The following is a 20,419-nucleotide window of genomic DNA, read 5'->3' as shown; positions in this document are numbered from 1 at the left end:
ATCGACTTCATGGCCTGGCGAAGAGATTCACTGGCGCTTTCACCACGAACAAGGTGCTCGTAAAAACGATCCATAAACCACATGGTAGCTTCGTCCTCTACAGCCCACAGTGCCGCCAACACGGCGCGTGCACCCGATGCTAGAAATGCTCGAGCGATTCCAACAATTCCCTCAGCCCTTATCTGACCACTTGCACTATGACAGCAGCTAAGGACAACCAGCTTGGCTGTTAGTCGAACTTGTGAAATTTCAGCCATCGTCAACAAGTAGTGTTGTTCGTGTGGAGTTCCGCAGGAGCTTACAGGGGAAAGAGCTATTTCTCCCCGTTCGGCGTAACCATGAGCGGCGAGGTGAATGAGACTTACTGAATGCATGCTTTCCAAGACTGCCTGCTTAGTTGCATCCTTTCCAAGTAACGGTTGAACGCCAAGCAGTCGCCCAATCATCTCTGCTTCTTTTCTCGCCCAAGGCAATGGAATTAACTGTAGAAGTTTTCCTTGGTAGTAGACATCACTAACGTCTGGCTCTCCTACGATCAGTGCACCGGTTTTACTATGGTAGTCTTCTGGACTGAGCTGAATCAACTTAAGAGTCGTCAAGGAAGGGACAATACGAATCCTGAAAGTATCCGATAAATACTTTCCATTATCATCCATTAAAGCAGCAAAAGGAATTGGATACAACAAGTTATCCGGTACAATAATGATTTCTGATTCTTGGAGTAAGTCAGCTACAGGAGCGACTATCATGTTGTAGCCATCAGAAAGGGTTAAAGGTTTAGAGTCGTGATTTTCATCGTCCTCTTCTTCTATAAGACGCAAAGATTCGAAGCTGTCACTCTGAGACGGCTTGCATGATGGCGGGGAGCTTACACATGAAAACAATGATCGATCTTCGCATTGGTCTTGACGTAAATCAAGAGAGCCACCAAATGTCGGATTTCCAAACACTTTATCTGCACTTTCTTGGAGTGTCTTTTGTCGAAAATCTATTATTTTGTTTGGCTTGAGGATCCAAAAGTACATATCATCACCGAAGAAGCAAACATAAAGACAAGAACTAAGTGCATTTTTGTTCATGATGTTCTCAATACCAACCCATGACTGTGTGTTGACTGATACCCCTTTATCCACAGAGTACTTTTCTGACAGTACGTCTGTCAGGGCTCTGGACCGTCCAAGCTCGGCAACGTAAAGGGGTTCATAATAACTGCCTGTAGCAATCAACAACCTACAAAGAAGAAGGTAAGGGGACACATGCTCATCAAAAAAAGAAATTTTGAATTGATCTCTCACTCTTAAAAAATCATGCATTTCTTCGCACTTCTGAATGCTTTCATACAGATTTCGCCGTATTTCATTTATGCTTCCTCCTGCCACTAACGCGTTCAGAGCAATGGAAAGGTGGCTGTTAAACTGCATTTCAAAGTCCCCTATTTCGTAACTTATCTCAAGCGCTTTATTAGCATATTCTTGACTCTTCGCATGAAGCTGAAATTCTCGACAAAGTTTTCCCAGATTTAAGTATGAAGCTCCAACACCATTTTTGTCTCCGATTTCTTCATTGATGGTCAGTGCTTTCTGAAGATATTCTTCAGCCTTGGTATATTGACCAACAGAATTAAACAAAGTTCCTAGATTTCCGTAAGCAGACGCTTCTCCCTTTTTGTCACCGATTTCTTTCTTGATCACTAGTGCTTTTTGAAGGTATTCTTCTGCTTTGGTATATTGACCAACACATTGGAACACAGTTCCTAGATTTCCGTAAGCAGATGCTTCTCCTTGTTTATCACCGATTTCTCTCCTGATCACTAGTGCTTTCTGATGGTATTCTTCAGCCTTGGTATATTGACCAACAGATTTAAACACAGTTCCTAGATTTTGGTAGTCTGTCGCTTCTCCTTTTTTGTCACCGATTTCTTCCCTGATCACTAGAGCTTTTTGAAGGTATTCTTCTGCCTTGGTATATTGACCAACAGATGTAAGCACAGCTCCAAGATTTCCGTAAACAAATGATTCTCCTTGTTTGTCACCGATTTCTTTCCTGATCGCTAGTGCTTTCTGCAGGTATTCTTCAGCCTTGGTATATTGACCAACAGATGTAAACACAGCTCCTAGATTTCCGTAAACAGATGCTTCTCCTTCTTTGTCACCGATTTCTTTCTTGATCACTAGTGCTTTCTGAAGGTATTCTTCAGCCTTTGTATATTGACCGACAGAGCAAAGCACAGTTCCTAGATTTCCGTTAGCAGATGCTTCTCCTTCTTTGTCACCGATTTCTTGCCTAATCAAGAGTGCTTTCTGCAGGTATTCTTCAGCCTTGGTATATTGACCAACAGATTTAAACACAGCTCCCAGATTTCCATAGTCTGTGGCTTCTCCTTTTTTGTCACCGATTTCTTTCCTGATCACTAGTGCTTTCTGATGGTATTCTTCTGCTTTGGTATATTGGCCAACAGCTAGAAACACAGTTCCTAGGTTTCCGTAGTCTGACGCTTCTCCTTCTTTGTCACCGATTTCTTTCCTGATCACTAGTGCTTTTTGAAGGTATTCTTCTGCTTTGGTATATTGACCAACACATTGGAACACAGTTCCTAGATTTCCGTAAGCAGATGCTTCTCCTTGTTTGTCACCGATTTCTTTCCTGATCACTAGTGCTTTCTGATGGTATTCTTCAGCCTTGGTATATTGACCAACAGATTTAAACACAGCTCCCAGATTTCCATAGTCTGTGGCTTCTCCTTTTTTGTCACCGATTTCTTTCCTGATCAAGAGTGCTTTTTGATGGTATTCTTCAGCCTTGGTATATTGACCAACAGATAGGAGCAAAGTTCCTAGATTTCCGTAAACAAATGATTCTCCTTGTTTGTCACCGATTTCTTTCCTGATCACTAGTGCTTTCTGCAGGTATTCTTCAGCCTTGGTATATTGACCAACAGATGTAAACACAGCTCCTAGATTTCCGTAAACAGATGCTTCTCCTCTTTTGTCACCGATTTCTTTCCTGATCACTAGTGCTTTCTGAAGGTATTCTTCAGCCTTTGTATATTGACCAACAGAGCAAAACACAGTTCCTAGATTTCCGTTAGCAGATGCTTCTCCTTCTTTGTCACCGATTTCTTTCCTAATCAAGAGTGCTTTCTGCAGGTATTCCTCAGCCTTGGTATATTGACCAACAGATTTAAACACAGCTCCCAGATTTCCATAGTCTGTGGCTTCTCCTTTTTTTTCACCCATTTCTTTCCTGATCACTAGTGCTTTCTGATGGTATTCTTCTGCTTTGGTATATTGACCAACACATTGGAACACAGTTCCTAGATTTCCGTAAGCAGACGCTTCTCCTTGTTTGTCACCGATTTCTTTCCTGATCACTAGTGCTTTCTGCAGGTATTCTTCAGCCTTGGTATATTGACCAACAGATTTAAACACAGCTCCCAGATTTCCATAGTCTGTGGCTTCTCCTTTTTTGTCACCGATTTCTTTCCTGATCACTAGTGCTTTTTGAAGGTATTCTTCTGCCTTGGTATACTGACCTACAGATGCAAACACAGCTCCCAGATTTCCGTAAACAGATGCTTCTCCTTCTTTGTCACCGATTTCTTTCCTGATCACTAGTGCTCTCTGAAGGTATTCTTCAGTCTTGGTATATTGACCAACAGAGTAAAACACAGTTCCCAGATTTCCGTTAGCAGATGCTTCTCCTTCTTTGTCGCCGATTTCTTTCCTAATCAAGAGTGCTTTCTGAAGGTATTCTTCTGCCTTGGTATATTGACCAACAGCTAGAAACAGAATTCCTAGGTTTCCGTAGTCTGACGCTTCTCCTTTTGTGTCACCGATTTCTTTCCTGATCAAGAGTGCTTTTTGAAGGTATTCTTCTGCTTTGGTACATTGACCAACACACTGGAACACAGTTCCTAGACTTCCGTAAGCGGACGCTTCTCCTTGTTTGTCACCGATTTCTTTTTTTATCACTAGTTCTTTCTGAAGATATTCTTCAGCCTTGGTATATTGCCCAACAGATTCAAACACAATTCCTAGATTTCTGTAACATACTCCAACCCCATGATTGCTTCCAGCGTCAATCGCGATGCTGAGAGCCTTCTCGTAAAACTCTTTTGCTTTCTCGTATTTGCTTGTTTGATAGTAGATGTGAGCTAGTTTAAGTAATATCATCCCTTCTTCTTCTTTTTGATCACTATTGTGTAGTGTCATGTGAAGCTTTTTACCACATTCTATTGCACGGGTGTGATCGTGCATAAGAGCATAGCCATCAAGAAGTTTATGGTATACATAGATAACAAGTGGTGTGGTAAGTTCTTTGATTGTCTCTAGGGCTTTACCGTTAAGGAGCACCAAACATTCGTTAAAGATGTCCACCGCTTTTATAATACGTCCATTGTTGAAAAGAAAAGTAGCAACGACTGCACCAATATGAATGGTCTGTACAAACTCCGAGATGTTGTCCATGACCCTTTTTTCTTGACCTTGACGAAAAAAAAATTTTAAGAGTAAGAAAGTGGAAACACGATTCTTAACGTCTTTTTAAATGAACAGTTCAACTTCTTGGGCAAGATAATCAAGCTTTCGTGTAAGATTTTCTGGGGTAGGTCATTATTATAAGTGTTGGACTATCATTTCTTTGGCCTATTCTATACTTGTTGAATCTGCAAATGCAGAATATCTATGAAAAAAATAGTTTTACAGAGCAGTTTGTAACCTAATATTTACTATCATACACAGTACTGTTAAAAATTCTGGAAAATACAGCTGTTTCAGTCACAAGCCTTGAAAATCGGCGAACCCAGGTTCTCTCTTACTCCTGACGGATTCCCCACTCTGTTTGATATCTTTACTTACCCAGTCTAACTTTTGTTTCTAATATTTGTCATTACATCTTATGAAGTGCCCGTGCCCGTGCCCTTCATTTTTTGGGCGAAAATTTTTTAAAAAAGAAGACCACCACTTTACCGTTGAAAATGCTGAATGAATAACACAACCCAATTCTTCTTTCGATTTTATAAAATATGTTGTTAGGGCTAATTAATTTTTGACCTCCTCAAGTCTTTTTGAGCTCTGTCTCGTCCTTAGCCAGCGCATACAGCCGTCTCTCCTCGCTCCTCGTCACTAGTGATGTTTCGCAGGGACGACGATGAAAGACGGCTGTCGTCATGTAGGCTACTGATCTCGTCCATTGCTTGTAATTTCCTCCATGGCGTCACTGTTTACATTTTTTTCCCTCTAACATTGTACCTTAACGACAACATTAGAGATAGGTAAAATATATTCTAACCATTTGCATTTTCTTTCGTATTTATTAAAATGTCCTGTGGATAACGCAGGGAAAAGCATTTCCGAGCCCCTAGATTTAAGAATTTTCTGGGGAAGCATGCTTCCAGACCCCCCCTCTAACTTGGGCTCGGCCCACAACAGTCGTGCCCTGTCACTTTCAACTTCGTTCCTTAACGGGCCTGTAATTTATGATAGACAGTCGATCAAACTCCTTTCCAGACGCGGCAGCCTAGCTCTTTAATTTGTTCCTGAGTTAACCATAAACAGAAAATGGCGTTCACGGCTATCCAAAGGCGAAATAGCTGAATTGTTAACTAACTGAACAAAAGAAATGCAAGAATACGTTAAACATATCGCTGGAGGGATGTTGTCTACTTTTGAGGAGTATCTGCAAGGAAAACATATGTTATATCGCGAAACCATGCTGAGAAATAGGCCAAAGTTTTGAAGCAAGTCTTTGAGAAGGTAAGCTTGTTATTACAAATATATTGAATGATTATTGAAGCAATTATTTAATTCGGCTTTCGGAAGATCTTGGACGATGTTATCCACCTCGGCCGATAACTTCCTCCCCAATCTGTAGAATTCTTCACATCCTGCTCCTCTTCATTCAATAATTGCTTAATATTCATTATATATCATATACTCCTTTCCGGGTTTATTGCGAACCAATTTAATCACCAGCTCCCAGCTGGCTTGCTGTATCACCCATAAATGTAATAATCAACCATGAAAAGTAACTCTAACCATAAATGTAATAAAAGTCAACCATAAATGTAATACCCAACGTAAATGTAATAAAAACCAACCATAAATGTAATAAAATTTTAACCATAAATGTAGTAGGTATAGAAAATCGTATGAATTCGTTTTCACGAGCAATTTCATATGGTTAACAATAATTTTGTCCGGTTGTCAGCCATTTTGTATGTGTTTTTATTTCACACTTTCTCGTTTTTTCCAAAGAAGCTTCGGTACTGCGTTGTATAGCCTCTATTGTTAATGTTTTCCTTGTTGACCTATCAGAAACTTCATTTCTTCATCTTTTGTTCTGTCACTTACCAAAAGATTGACATCATGAAGGTACCTCCGTGGGTTCCCTAGGGTATTTTGTTTGATATGCGTTCCGTTTTCCATAGAGCGAAGACTTTATCAACTATCGTAGCCAAACAGGTTAGTTATCAAATTTTTATACTCAATATTTTTTCTCTACGGGTAGCGAGTCGGCGTTTGGGGATAAGGTTGTAAGGTACTAACGGAAGAATCTGTCTTCCATGCCACATTATTTTTAAAATATGAGTTCAACGCGTCTGCTGAGCAAGTTTTTAATCTATTTTTTCAAACACCTTGTAATCTACGCTGCAGGCCCCAAATTCAGGGACTTGAAAAGCTCAGCATCAGTGAAAACTCGCAATGCTGCAGATGCGAAGAATTTACGAACAGAAATAAATCGCTTTTCGTGTTATCTATATTTGACATACTGTTAAAGGAGCAAGATGGTTTTGTTGGCAGGGCCTCAGTCCCCTGGCCCTTCTCTGTATCGATGTTCCACTGTAATTTTCAATTGGATGCTCAGGTATTGTTTGATCGCGAAGAACTTTTGGCTTACTTTGTGAGCGCACCACTGCTCATGAACTCTGCAGCGTGGGAAAGACGTTTTTCGAGCTCATTTTCTCTACTGTTTAGTTATGACTTAAAAAAAAAAATCCTGACAGATTTCTTTGCCCGCGTATTGAACTTTAAAGGGTTTAAATGTAGAGACGATCCTCGCTGTTAAATACACAACTTATGCTGCTGCGCAAAGAAAGCCTGACAAAACAAAAAATTCAGGCCTGCCGAGATTCGAACCCTGACCTCTGGGATACCGGTGCAGTGCTCTAACCAATACGTATTATATTGCCATTGGACGGTATCCAATACCTCACATATATATTTTACTCTACCTCCTCACCTTTACAGTGTACACATTCAGTACACTTTCAGTAAAGTACGGGTTGTGTACATAAAAAGGTATGCGTATGCTGTGAACTTTTCAAAGTTTATGGAAACTAGGTAATGCTAACATCAATCGTGCTTGTTAAATTGTGGGAGACACAGAAATTAGCAGAAGCGCAACGTTCGATCACGCACAAATTCCATGATACAGATTCCTACAAAAGCAAAAATTCTGGGCCACATTAAGAATAACTGTAAGCTCTAGGATTTCAAGTCACCAAACCTTATACTAGTAAGTAACTTCTCTTAGTACTCTATTTCTCGCAAGATGTTATTAGAAGCTCCCATTGAAGCTTTGCGTTCTCGCAGCTTCGCCACTTATTTGCCCTCTCGCCAATGAGGCTATGAGATGAACTTGTGTGCAATATTCTCAAAGTTCCTGTTTTCGTCGGATGAGTCTTCTTTCATCTTCTAATCCGAAATTTTGACTTTCAAAAAGGAGTGCATTGCATTAAAAAGAAAGAAATCAATCTTTAAAAAAGACTATGCGAGTCTGGACAAACATTGTTTATTGTCTATTGTTTTGTTTGCCATAAGTTGTACAAAGCAAAAAAAATCTAATTATTTAAACTCTCATGGCGAGGAAGCCTAAGAGAAGCCACCGGGCTTGTAAGGAATGGGCTCCCTCAGTTACATAATTAGAACAAAATATTATCATAATTACACATGGGAAAATCAATGGCAGAGCTACAGTAAATCTTAAAAATATGATTTTACTTTACAGTGGAACTAAAAATTATCCATAAATATATGATAACTACTATAAAAACGGTAAAACATAACCGACAATAAAATACAAAAGGAGAAGTATCAACACCAAAATACTAATAATTAAGATTACTACTAATAATTAAAACTGTTCGCCATAATGAAAGTGTTTTTAAACCTATTTGTCTTACAAATCGGTAGTTTGAAGTATCTCTGGCTACGGGTGCAATAAGTGGACTCGTTGCGTGGCGGTAGCAGATCATGGAGCTTGTGGCTTTGGTCCCTTACAATTTGGTCAAATAGAGCATTACTCAAGGTCTTCTTCCTCTCGTACAGTGACGTGTTGTCTAGAGCTACTTAGAGCCTCAGCATAGGATAAGTCGGGTTGTATTATCCGCAACGCTCGCTTTTGCAACCTTTCCATTTCATTAGACAGATATTGCGGCAAAGAAGGATGAAAAACTGGGCACTCATATTCTAATACAGGGCGTATGCATGTTGTACAGAAAAGTAGCATATCCTAGGGTGGAACTTGAGCGCGCTTTAGCTGTTTTAGGAAGAACAGGCGCGTTGCAGCCTTTTTGCTGTGCAAGGTTAACGAACCCAGTAATCGAACGGAGTGGTGCCAAGATGTATTATAACACTTACACTCTGAAAACCTAATTCCACCAATATTAACCCTACAAAAAGGAACGACATTCGGGAATGTTTTGCTTTCCAATAAAGTAAAGAGGACGAACATGCTTCGATACAAACATAAGAAAAAAAAGGAAATGATTTATGTTTGTGACATAATATATATGTTACACTATCAAGAGCTTACCGGGAAATCTATCTCTAACTGTGAGTACAGTGGAGTACGATAAAGCTTTAGGACTCTTCGCATTTTATTAAGATCAGAAATCAGAGCCTCGTACGATAACGATACCAAGATAAAAAGAATGGAATACGTAGTTCAATTAGCCTGCAGTGCAGGCGTTTTTTGGGTGGGCGAAACCTTGTTTGTGTTGGTAATATTGTTGTAGTTGCCATCTTTGATTTTATGACAGTGGAAGATTGGGGAGAGTAGAAATAGTAACCCTTACGGTAGGTGCGATGGCCCATCTCCTCCTCTCTTCGGGAAGTTTCAACATGGCGCTTTCGCGAGCGAATTGCGCGCTCAAAGAAACGCCTGCACTGCAGGCTATAGTTCAATTAACATGCATGAAATAGACGTAAGCCGGGTGTTACATGGCTGTATCAACTGGGAATATTTATAAGCTTTTCTATATAAGGGAATCCACTTCGTAAAGGTAAAACTATTTATTTGTATGAGCTCTTCAAACAGTTGCTTCGAACTTCCGAAATGACACGACAAACGATCCCTACTAATCGAGTTTGATGACGTCTGTTATACACAATCGCAAATCAAGAAACTTAGTGCGAAAATTAAGATCTCAAGTAAGATATATGAAATAGAAAAAGGTAAGCTAGCTAAGATGAGTTTATTTTTAAAAACCAACTACTTACCTCGAAGTCATCCGCCCTTTCGTTCCTTTAGCCGATGTGGAAAAATCTGGGACTTTCCCTGCATTCCAAGAAACAAAAACTATTATAGCAAATTCAAAACTAGATGCCGAATAGTGCCGGAAGACCGATTTTAAAAATGTCTAATATAAATACCTTAATATGTACATTTTTTGTGTCGAGATAAGGAGTCGACAACGAATAGTCCAAAATGAGTAATTTCGGAATAGGATAAAACAATGTTAGCAAAATCTTTCTTTGGAAAAGAGTCAATTCGCCAATATTAAGGACGCAAAACGATCGAAAGTTTTAACTGTTTCGCTTTTTTGGAAAGTAAAAAGAGCTAAGTAAACATCCTCTCATACAAACATTTTATTTAAAAAACTGAAATGAAGTTTGTTTGTCACACATAATGAAAATGTTTACACACAGGACATCAAAGTGTCGTCAAAACATTGGAGACACACTCGCCTACGTCTTACGCTTGTCACATTTTTGTTCTGACTTACTACGTACATTTTGACGTCGCCTGTAAGCAAAGGCGTTTTTGAGGAACGGACGGCAACCGGAAGGGGACTTTTTGCATTCCTGGCCAGTAATTTTATCCAGATTTCTGGACAAATCGTCTCTATAAAGACACTTAGCGATACACTTTGTTAACGTCAAGGCATCACTTCCGGTTGTCTTGCGTTGCTCAAAATGCAAGATCCCCATTTACGCGGAAAATAATGTAATCTGGTAATGTAATATAGTCATTAACACGTTCCATTAGGCAGTGTTGAAAATGAACATACTCTTTATTCCGACTTTTAGATAATTTTTCTGTACAAGACTCCTAATAACTTGAGGTCCTTTCCGAGATATGCCGACGACACAAAACCGATCCGAACTAGAAAATGAATGAATGATCCGATTACATTCGATGATCTCTCCAACACTTATTTACATCACGTGTTCTCGAGCTATCGACCAGTCCCAACTCGCTTACAACAGGCAAGGACACCCAGAGCCAAATACCGTTTTTTCAAACTTCATCGCGATTAGTTCAATTTTAGAAGAAATATATTCCAATGATTACATGTAATGTTGTTTCAAACCCGTAGATTATTGCTTGTATTGGAATTTTCTCTTTTGAATCAAATATGCACGTAGTGGCTTAAATATGTTTGATTCTTCTTTTATTCCTCAGTTCTATATAGGTATTTGGATATCAGAAAGAATATACTCCTGGTGTTAGCTACTTTATGTGTAATGTATGTGAAACGCAATTGAAAGCAACTAAACGGAATAAACGGGAATGACGATTGCGAAACGTATACATATTAAGAAACTGACTTCGTGTTACCTTAGCAAGAGGAAGAGGACGTAGACATAAGAAAGAGGAACGCGTGACCTTCGGTTTGTGTTTTGCATGCATGCATTAAAGTTTTTGCGGTCTTAAACTGCAATTGCCTTTACAGCTTAGCTGCGTTTCCTTTTAATCGAAATAACAACCAGTGACGGTTCAATACGGAAAGGTGTCAGGGTTCTGAGTCAGGTAAGCGTTTCTGTACCGTAGTGAACTCACCGACTGGCTCTTAAAGTTGCCTTGGTGCCTACCCTTGTTCCTAGCTTCTCTGTTGTTGCGCCGTACTGATGAACCACAAGAATGGCGAAACAGCTGTCTACGGCTACAACCCTACTCTGTTTTGGGCTCTTTCAGTGTCGTGTTGATGTCTTGCAAAGTTAATTTTCATTTAGTACGATCAACTTTCCAGAATTCAATGCTTCTTGTTCCTAGGCCGATTTTTTGTTGTGTAGGAAAAGGCCTGGGAACGAGGTTGTTTCCCCTGCATTTCTGGGTCGTCCCCAGTGGCCCTTTAAAATTTATACGCGGTTGTGATACGGCTGCGGAAGACTGGCACGGGAACTCAAAAAAGGGGGCAGAGAAAGGAAAGAGGTCGTCGCCCCCCTTTATCCATCCCAACCCCCCTCCCCCGTGTATATCTTCTACGTGCTTCCATCGTTAATATTTGAAAAAGTCCCTACACCAGATTTCACATTCAGCGTTCAGTTCCCTGGCTAACTATTTAACGTTCAAGAACACATGTCAAGCAAACGGTGCTCTTAAGTCTTGAATCTCCAAGAGTTTGCTTGACGTCTATTTCCTGATCGAACAGTCACAACATTTACTTGTCTGAGCCTATTTTGAGTCCATGTTGTTGCTGTGTGAGTTATGCCGTCACAAAATGCATTGTTTCGAGATGCGGCCTGACTACAGAAGTCCAAGATGGCGGCTAATTTGGGTCATCACGTTAATTTTACAACGTAGGACGTCATACTGACAATTTCACTCTCTTTAAATGCATATTTTTACTCAGATTTTTTGGCCGCATTTTACCTATTTTCAATCTGAAAAGAAGAGAAGAAATATGACGGTGGCATGGAGTCCAAAATGGCAGTCATCTCGAGTCATGACAAGTTAATCGACGTATGACGTCGTCAAGGCTGGTGAGATATTTCGATTTTCAGATAACTTTTTTTGGTTTTTAGATCTGATCGTTTCGCACAATCCGCGAACTATTTCATGATGCTCACAAATTTTATGATGCTATATTTGTAATTACTGACAGCAGAAACACACTGTTTCCATTGGCTAAAAATAGTGATTGTCAGTTTTGTAAAGAAAGTGAGGGAAGCCTTTGTGTATTATTCGTCATGAAATAAGGAGGTATATACGTCTACTGCCTAGAGAAGCTTAAAGAATTTCCGAATAGGTAATCCCTACCACAAAGACTGTACTTGGTTCCAGTTCATATTTCAGAGTGACTCAATGCGATTTTTCTTTCTTGTGCGGCGGTGATTTGTAATTAATGCCTCGTTTAATTTTTACAAGTTGCGGCTATGGTAATTGAATATGAGCAAACAAATTGGCCCCATCTGGGACGATGTACTTTCTTATGTTGAAGTGTCCACAAAAACTTTTACTGTCAAGTTTTAAACTGTGGACTGGCCTTATTTAAATGAATTGAGTGCTTGGTCGAGTTTTTCGGCAGCTTTAGGGTGAATCCTTATAACCAAGAATGGCAGGAGGAACTCGTCACACGAACTTCTGTGACAACATAGAAGCCTATCACAACAAAAAGAAAGAAGAGCAATTTTATGACTTTACCATCCGGGACAAAGATGTCGCGGATGTTTTTTTTTTCTGTATTTAGATGTGATCGTTTTGCACCATCCGCGAACTATTTCATGATACTCACAAATTTTATGATGCTATTTTTGTAATTACTGACAGCACCAACATACTGTTTCCATTTGCTCAAAACAGTGGTTGTCATGCAGCTTTATAAAGAAGGAGAGGGAAGCCGTTGTGCATTATTCTTCATATAATAAGGAGGTACACACGTCTACTGCTCAAAGATATTCCGAACAGGTAATCCATACCAAGACTTGTCTTAAGAATCTATAAAGTTTTTGAATCGTTTCAGTTCAGTATTTCAGAGTGACTCAAAGCAATTTTTCTTCCTTATGCGGTGAGTTGTAATTTGACTTGTTTAATTTTTACAAGCTGTTGCTATGGTAATTGACTCTGAGCAAACAAATTTGCGTCAGCTGGGATATTTGAAGTGTCCAGATTGGCCTCATTTAAATCGGAGTTGATCTAGTGCTTGGTGGTGTTTTTTTTTTCAGCTTCAGGGGGTAAATTCTTCTAACCAAGAATGGCAGGTGGAACTCGTCACAGGAACTTCTGTAACAACATAGAAACCTATCACAAGAAAAAGAAAGAGGAGCAATTTTATGACTTTACCATCCGGGACAAAGATGACCTAGAGGTTAAATCACACAAATTTATTCTTGCTTCTCAATATAATGTTAAGTTAATCGAAGATTTATTACGCTTCCATTCAAATTGCGTTGAAACTAAATTTGTAAATTTTTCAAATGATGAGATCAAGAGGTGCATTGACCAGTCGCCTGATTATGGCCACGTGATTAGGCTTGGTTACACACTGGAAATAAAAGAACTAGTTGAAGCAGGCGTTTCAGTTCTTACTCACGCTAATCGGAAATTGTTTTTCCTTAAAAATTGAAGAGCCTTTAACACTTTCATGAACATTTGCTGAGCAGAAATTTCGACAGACTTACTAGAAATTTCATGAACGAGTAGTATTCTATACTGTGTAAGCTTCATATGGTGTCGAAGGGGGTTTAGGCCTATGGAATCTCTCGCTAACCTGTCCAACATGCATTCTCAGAAATTCAGAGCATTCCGTTGGGTCTCAGTAGGAAACGAGAGCACGAAAGTTTTCAAGCACGGCTTCAGGACTGCCCCTCGGTTTTTGAGGATGAGATTTTTTACAGATTAAGCACCCGAAAGCCTCGAAAAATTTAGCAGGTGGTCACTATAACAAGTGACTAAAAAAGAAAAAACCACTATGTGAAAAATACCTGACCTGAATCTAGGCAAATCTTCGAGCAGAAAAGTTTGACAGTGCCTTCGTCCGAGGAGTTGGAGGAAAAAAGTCTTCCACCAAAAAATTCCCTTCAATTTTTTAAGACATTGGGCCGGTTATTTAAAAGGAGTTTAGCCAGTGTTTGACAAAACCGCGTTCTAAGCGATTTTCATTATGTTGCCGAACGCTTTTATGTTAACACCATTTTTCGTGAACAGTTTCAAGAAAGCAAATGGCGTAGACTAGTAAAGCATTTGCATTCTTAAAATAACCCACTAAGGAAGAGATCTTGAGTTCCAAAGACTTCATAAGCCGCGGTCTAAGTTAGAGTTCGTTATAATAACCGACCAATTTTGTTCACATCTACTTCATCAGCATGCTAACTCACGTAGAAAAAGTATCGTCGTTAATAAGAATTGACTTCAAAAGTTGTCTCATCTCTTGCGTCTTTTCAGTTATAGAACAAACAAGACATCAAAATGTGGTCAGACAGTATGCGGGTCTATGTGACACACTCGCCTACGGCGCCCACACGCCACAAGTTTGTTATTTTTGAACTCGTCTGAAGGCGAGCAAAGGCGTTTTTGAGATCGACCGACGGCAACTGGATGTGTACCTTTTTGCTATCTTGCCCAGCGGTTTTGCCGATATTTTTAGACAAATCGTCATAAGAGTAGAGACACTTGGCAGTACAAATTTGTTCGCGTTAAGGTATAGGGAAAAGCTCTCACCTAGCCCCGCTGGGATTGACATGCGTCGAAAATACGCCTGATGTAGTTGCTGGTAGCCGATTTTCGGCCATTTTCCCTTTTGTCTAAGCCACTGGAGTTAAGAATAGACTTGAATTTTAGCGCCTGCGACTGAAAAGGTCCCGGATGTATGTCGTCTCATTCTAGCTAATGGTTTGTTGGCGTCGCTCAAAAACGCGTTTGCTTGTGATCTTGTTAAAAGTCATTGCACCATCGACCAGGAGGAGACTGGCACGGAAATTCGATGAAGGGGAAAGAGAGAAGAAACATTTATTTCCCATCTTCCTCCGTGCATATATCCTTTGCTCTATGATTGTTTTCCACCTAAATTTCTTGACCCACTCCGCCTGCCAGTATAACGTCACATAGTAACGGGCAAGAGCCTCGGGTCGCTCGGCAAATTAGCGAGGGATACGACAGTTATTTGGACGAGCGAAGTCGAGGAAACGCAAAGAAGCTAAGAACTATCGCTATATATCGTTTATTTGATCGAATGTGTGTGAGCTTTGGTGTTGCTATAATCTGCTTGTGTAAACCGTTTTGATATTTTGTGTCCGTGATTGTAAAATTTTGTTAATTTGTTTTGCGAGCCGTGTTGCGGGATCGCTATCTATTTCACGGGACCGGCAAGGTCATCAAAACTTCAATCTTTTTTTTTCTCTAAAATTGGCAAGGTCTAGTCTCCAGAATAGGAGGTTCCATTCACAGATCATGCATGTTTATATTTCATCTATTCTTTTGCTAATTAAATGGGCCTAACTTCATATCTTTCCTTTCGAGTGCGGGCCTCTGTTGATCTCCTAATTCTCCACTAAATTCCGTAAAGCTAGTTCGATCGATTATCTACATAGAGTCGGCCCGTTGAACCGGAAATAATGCGAAATAGCTTTGAAATACGCGCTTAAGCTAATTTTCCTCAAATGTATATTTGAATTCATGATAAATGCAGCTCTACCAGCTTCAAACAGCGTCTATGGCAGAGAAAAATTGTTTTGATATGACAAAATTAATATTTCAAATCATGTGTGTGGTGCAGTGGTCAAGGAGTTTCTTGCACGTGCAGATAAACCGGGTTCGACTCCCGGCGACGCTGCTTTCTGTTTCTTTGTACCGTTTTTTTCTTCCCTGTTTTTTTTTTTAACACTATTTTTCCTTTTGGCCTCTTTTTATTTTTTCTAACTGCAGACCCTGCTGGTCATGCACTTGGATCAATATATATTTTAAGCTTAACTCCGGAGTTTTATTTTAGAAAAAAGATTTCAAAAGCTCTTGATCTGCCTACTGGCCAAGCTTACGACCAGATAAAAACGATAAGCTGTCAAGACATGTCCCTCCTCTGAAATTGCTGATTTTTTTCAATGTTAGTTGACGTCATGACAAACACATACGTATACAGTACACCACAAACTGTACTAATATACACCCAATACCCCCAAGGGACCCACTGGCGAAAGTTGAACTTGCCTTTTGTACATCGTCTTAACCATCAATATTATTACCCTAAAATCTTCACTGGGTTTGCCCCCAAAAAATAATTAAACGAAACCTTTTATTAGTTTTCGGGATTTAATTACAGAATGCCAGGTGTATGTCCAATACAGTATTAAAATGCGGTAAGGCAACAAGATCCAAAGCTCACAGTCTCTCACAAATACCTGTCATTTAGCTTCCCCTTTCAACACTACAGCTAAGCGAACTTTGAGAGGAATGATTCGGGGTTTCACTAGCTCTGAAGAGCTGAAAATACGCACAGTGTAAAGTATAATACATCCTTTGATGAACCTCCTATTGCTGTCTCTATTCTCCTCCATCTTGCTGTGCACTGTCCCTCAAAAGTGTGACCGGTCGGTATGATTGCCCGTAAAATTTGCTCGACGATAGAAAGGAATCTTTAAAATTCATTACACCACTGGACATTTCATTGCAAAAAAAAGTACTTAAATCTAATTTTCTATGACAATAGAAACCTTAAAATCTCCAAATCCAAGAAATCGGAACGGTATTTCCGTGATAAAATTGAAATTTTTATCCGTCTCTTCGATGAACACTTTGCTCACCATTTTGAAAGTCACTGCCGCGAGACGTGACGTCCTACTGGCAGGCGGACTGTACCACAGATTTCCTTGGAGACACCTTCCCCCCCCCCCTGCCTTTGCGCTTCCGTCGTTAGTATTAAATAAGAGAAAGAGACAAGCGAGCGACCTACGGCAACTGAATGTGTACCTTCATAAGATTAGAGACACTTAGCTGTACAAATTTGTTTGCGTTAATTAGGCATAGGGAAAAGGCCCGACACCTAGCCCCGCTGGGTTGGCGTGCGTTGCTAACATGCCTGACGTAGGTGCTGGTCGCCGATTTTCGGCCGTTTTCCCTTTTGTCTGACCGACTACATGTTAAAAGGTCCCAGATGTATATCGTCTCATTCTTGGCGATAGGTTGATGTGTGTCGCTCAAAAACGCGTTTTCCTTAGCTGTCATAATGCGTGGAAAAATGTGATCTTGTTAAAAAGTCGTTGCACCATCGACCTGGAGGAGACTGGCACGGAAATTCGATTAAGGGGAAAGATAGAGGAAATATTTATTTCCCATCTTTCCCCGTGCATATATCCTATGCGCTCCCGTCGTTAATGTTTAATAAAAGAGAGAGACAAGCGAGGCGACTGGGAGTAATCATTCCCTCCACCAGATTTCACATTCAGCGTTCCCATCAGTCCCCCGACTAACTTTTTAATTGAGGCGTTGAAAAACACAAGCAAACGGAGCTGTTAAGTCTTGAATCTCCAAGAGTTTGCTTAGCGTTTATGCCCCGGTCGAATAGTCACGACATTTGTTCTGAGGTTGTTTAGAGCCCATGTTGTTGTTGTGCGCAGTCATCCCCTCACAAAAATAGCAGTTATTTTGAATCATCCCGTTAATTTTACGAGGTATGACTTTCGTCTTGGATGTTGTTCGTCATTAAATGGAAGCATGGGCAAGGATGTACAAAATGACCACTTAATTTAAAAAAGTTCTCATTTTTTTCGCAAAATATTGAGCTTGTTTCCGTTGAAAACGCTTTGCGCCGAAGTAAATTTTGCTGACAAACGGTATCACCTGTTTAAGTTCTTAAACACCTCTAACTTTTTTATTAAACTTACAAAACAGTTAGAAAATCAACAGCGCATTAGTACTTATATGTTGTATGCTTCCAGTGAAATAAAAGTAGCAACCCTAGCTTTGAATTCAGTTTCGAAAGCAAGGACCAACGTTACAAAATAGAGAAGCACTGGATCCTAATAGAGGATCTAATCAGCTATAATTTAAGATATCTGAACAACGGAAAGAAGCAAGGCTGATTTTAAAGTTGCAATACTTTGCTTAGCTTTCCAAATTTTTCTCGTTTGACCGCAGAGGAGGCTTGTCCTTAGTGGTCCCCTCCCCGTCATTCATACGCGGTCGCGAATCGGCCGTGAGAGATTGGCTCGGGAACTCGAGAAAAGATCATTGCCAAAGGTCATTGTCTAATTGATTAGGTCATTGTCTAATCGTCTCCCCGCTTCTTTCTTCTTAGCTGTTCCGCGCGTATCTCCTGCGCGCTTCTCTCTTTAATGTTTAAACTCTCTCACAGGGAGCTGGGGAGAGACTGGCGAGACGACTGGGAACGGAGGAATCTACCAGACTTCACATCCAGCGTTCCATCCCATCATTCCTCCTGTTAACAAAAGAGAATGAGCTGATTCGGCCCTTGCTGTTAATTATTTCACTGAGGCGGAGGGGAACACTAACAACAAGTCCTGACAGGATCAGGTTAAAATTGCAGCAGGTCATGTTTTGTTGTTATTATGTGACTCATTACTGGAAAGTGAAAGCCACATTGTCCAACTGACGAACAGTTACGGTGTTTAGATTTTAGACTTTCAGATATTTCGAGCAACAGCAATTTGCCGTCTGTCCTCACTAAATAACTAACCCTGTTCACTAAGTAGCCTCTTCTCTTGAACAAAGTTATTTGATGAGCGCTTTAGCTCAGAAAACAGCTAACCTACCTTATTTATAACAGACCTCTAGTCAGAGGGGTAAAATTCTAATAGAAATAAGCTAACAAATTACACAAAGACGCTGTAACGATTGATAGGTAGGCTCATTTCTAAGAAAACCAAAATGACATATCTGGAAAGAGTTTAGAATTTCCCGACATTCTAAAGATGTCAAGTCCGTTTCACAACTGAACCGGGTTCCTAACGCTGGAAGAGAGAACCCAACCTCGTCCCCAGGGCGCTTTTCCCTGGTTTTCCCTGGCGTCCCACCTCCAAAGCCAGGGAAAAGCGCCCTGGGGACGAGGTTGAAGAGAACCCACTCAGATAAATCGCTACTTCTAAATTCTAGTGAGCACCCACCCATTCAATGGCGTGTCAGTTTACGTTTGAAAAAAAAAAAAAAAAAAAAAAAAAAAACAGAAAAAGTTCAGCCCCAGCAGGTATGACAGGGCAGGGCAGAGGATTGGAAAACGCCTGATTCAAAACGGAAGAATAAAATTTCGTACATCGCCTGAGTTGTTAAGTCTTATCAGTCACTAACAGGGGGGTCTTTCGATATATTTAAAAAATTTAGCACGATAGCGAGTCTTGGAGGACACAAACCTCTTTATTCATTCTCTTTGTTTCTGTCCTCTAAAACTCGCCATCATGCTGAATTCCTTTTGAACTTTCCTCTGAACACTGTCACTTCTCTAAAACAGTAATCAATGAAGCATTGTGGTGGTGAATGATCTTAGGCAAATAAAAAAAGCTTAAAAACCAATACCGTAAGTATCGTATTGACGCCAAGCAGGTGCACCCAACGACGGTTTTTCCGTAAAATATCTGTTCGGAGACGCAAATATTGCGTATAGAATTCTCTATTATTTGAGGACGGCTAAAAATTTCTAGATGACAGTTCCGTTCATGTACAATTTTCGGTGACTAATTCCCTACGATTTTCTGAAGTAAAAATATTTTGTCACATTTCACTTTAGGTTAAGCTATGTTTCGTAGGAAAAAGGAAACCTAAGGTTACTTTCGGATTCAAAAGTGTGATGGAGACAGGATTCAGAAAAATACTCACTTTCGTAATACGTTAAATTGCATCTAAAATTTTCGGGAAAATGATACAGAAGCCCTTGTAATTTCGAAAAGACTCAAGCACTCCTATGTCCAAAGAGAATGTATTTCTAGAGATCTAAAAGCACTCTGGATAGCCTAAAAAGTGTTTTCAATGTATTTAGGAGGAAATCGTCGTTGGGTGCACCTTGCAAAGAGCGCTTAATTCCAGAGGACACTTGTGTCCCTTTCCTTAGCTTAGATATCTATTGGCATTTCATCACGTTCGTCAAGATCAGTGTATTTACAAAGTTTATCAAACCAAAGAAATACTTGTGTTCATGCAAGTGATTGAGCGTATTTGAAGCAAGCGTGAAGCGCACGATTGACGGGCAGCAGAAGTCATGTAGAACGAAAGAAGCCCTGACTAATCTGATAGTAGACGTAGGTTCGGGAGTATACAACTTTGACGTCTCCACTCTGAGGACGACTAACTGGTCCTGCCTACCCCTCCCCCCTTCTCCTTGTGTTCCGCGCTCAGCTCATGCTTCACCTTCGCCTGTAACGTATCAAAATGGCGCCTGCTTTAAAAAGTACAATTATCACCTGTTCACTTTGCGGTCTCAGACAAGACCACTTCATTAAGATCCGTGGTATATACATTTATGTACAGCTGTGAT

General features: G+C 40.1%; 2 protein-coding genes across 2 annotated transcripts in view; one reads left to right on the top strand and one right to left on the bottom strand.

The window, feature by feature from the left end:
- Positions 1-4,466, bottom strand: part of LOC140945411 (uncharacterized) — a 249,903-nt gene extending 245,437 nt beyond the window's left edge. The window contains exon 1 of the mRNA XM_073394440.1: positions 1,505-4,466. Within this exon, the coding sequence (XP_073250541.1) occupies positions 1,505-4,466 (2,962 nt within the window). The remainder of the gene's footprint in view (positions 1-1,504) is intronic.
- Positions 1-20,419, top strand: part of LOC140946783 (uncharacterized) — a 130,396-nt gene that overhangs the window by 21,469 nt on the left and 88,508 nt on the right. The gene's annotated exons all lie outside the window — the stretch shown is intronic.

The sequence above is a fragment of the Porites lutea genome, chromosome 8 (genome assembly GCF_958299795.1).
Source record: "Porites lutea chromosome 8, jaPorLute2.1, whole genome shotgun sequence".
Classification (NCBI taxonomy): Eukaryota; Metazoa; Cnidaria; class Anthozoa; order Scleractinia; family Poritidae; genus Porites; species Porites lutea.
Note: the sequence above shows the minus strand (reverse complement) of the source record. Positions and strands in the feature narration are given on the sequence as shown.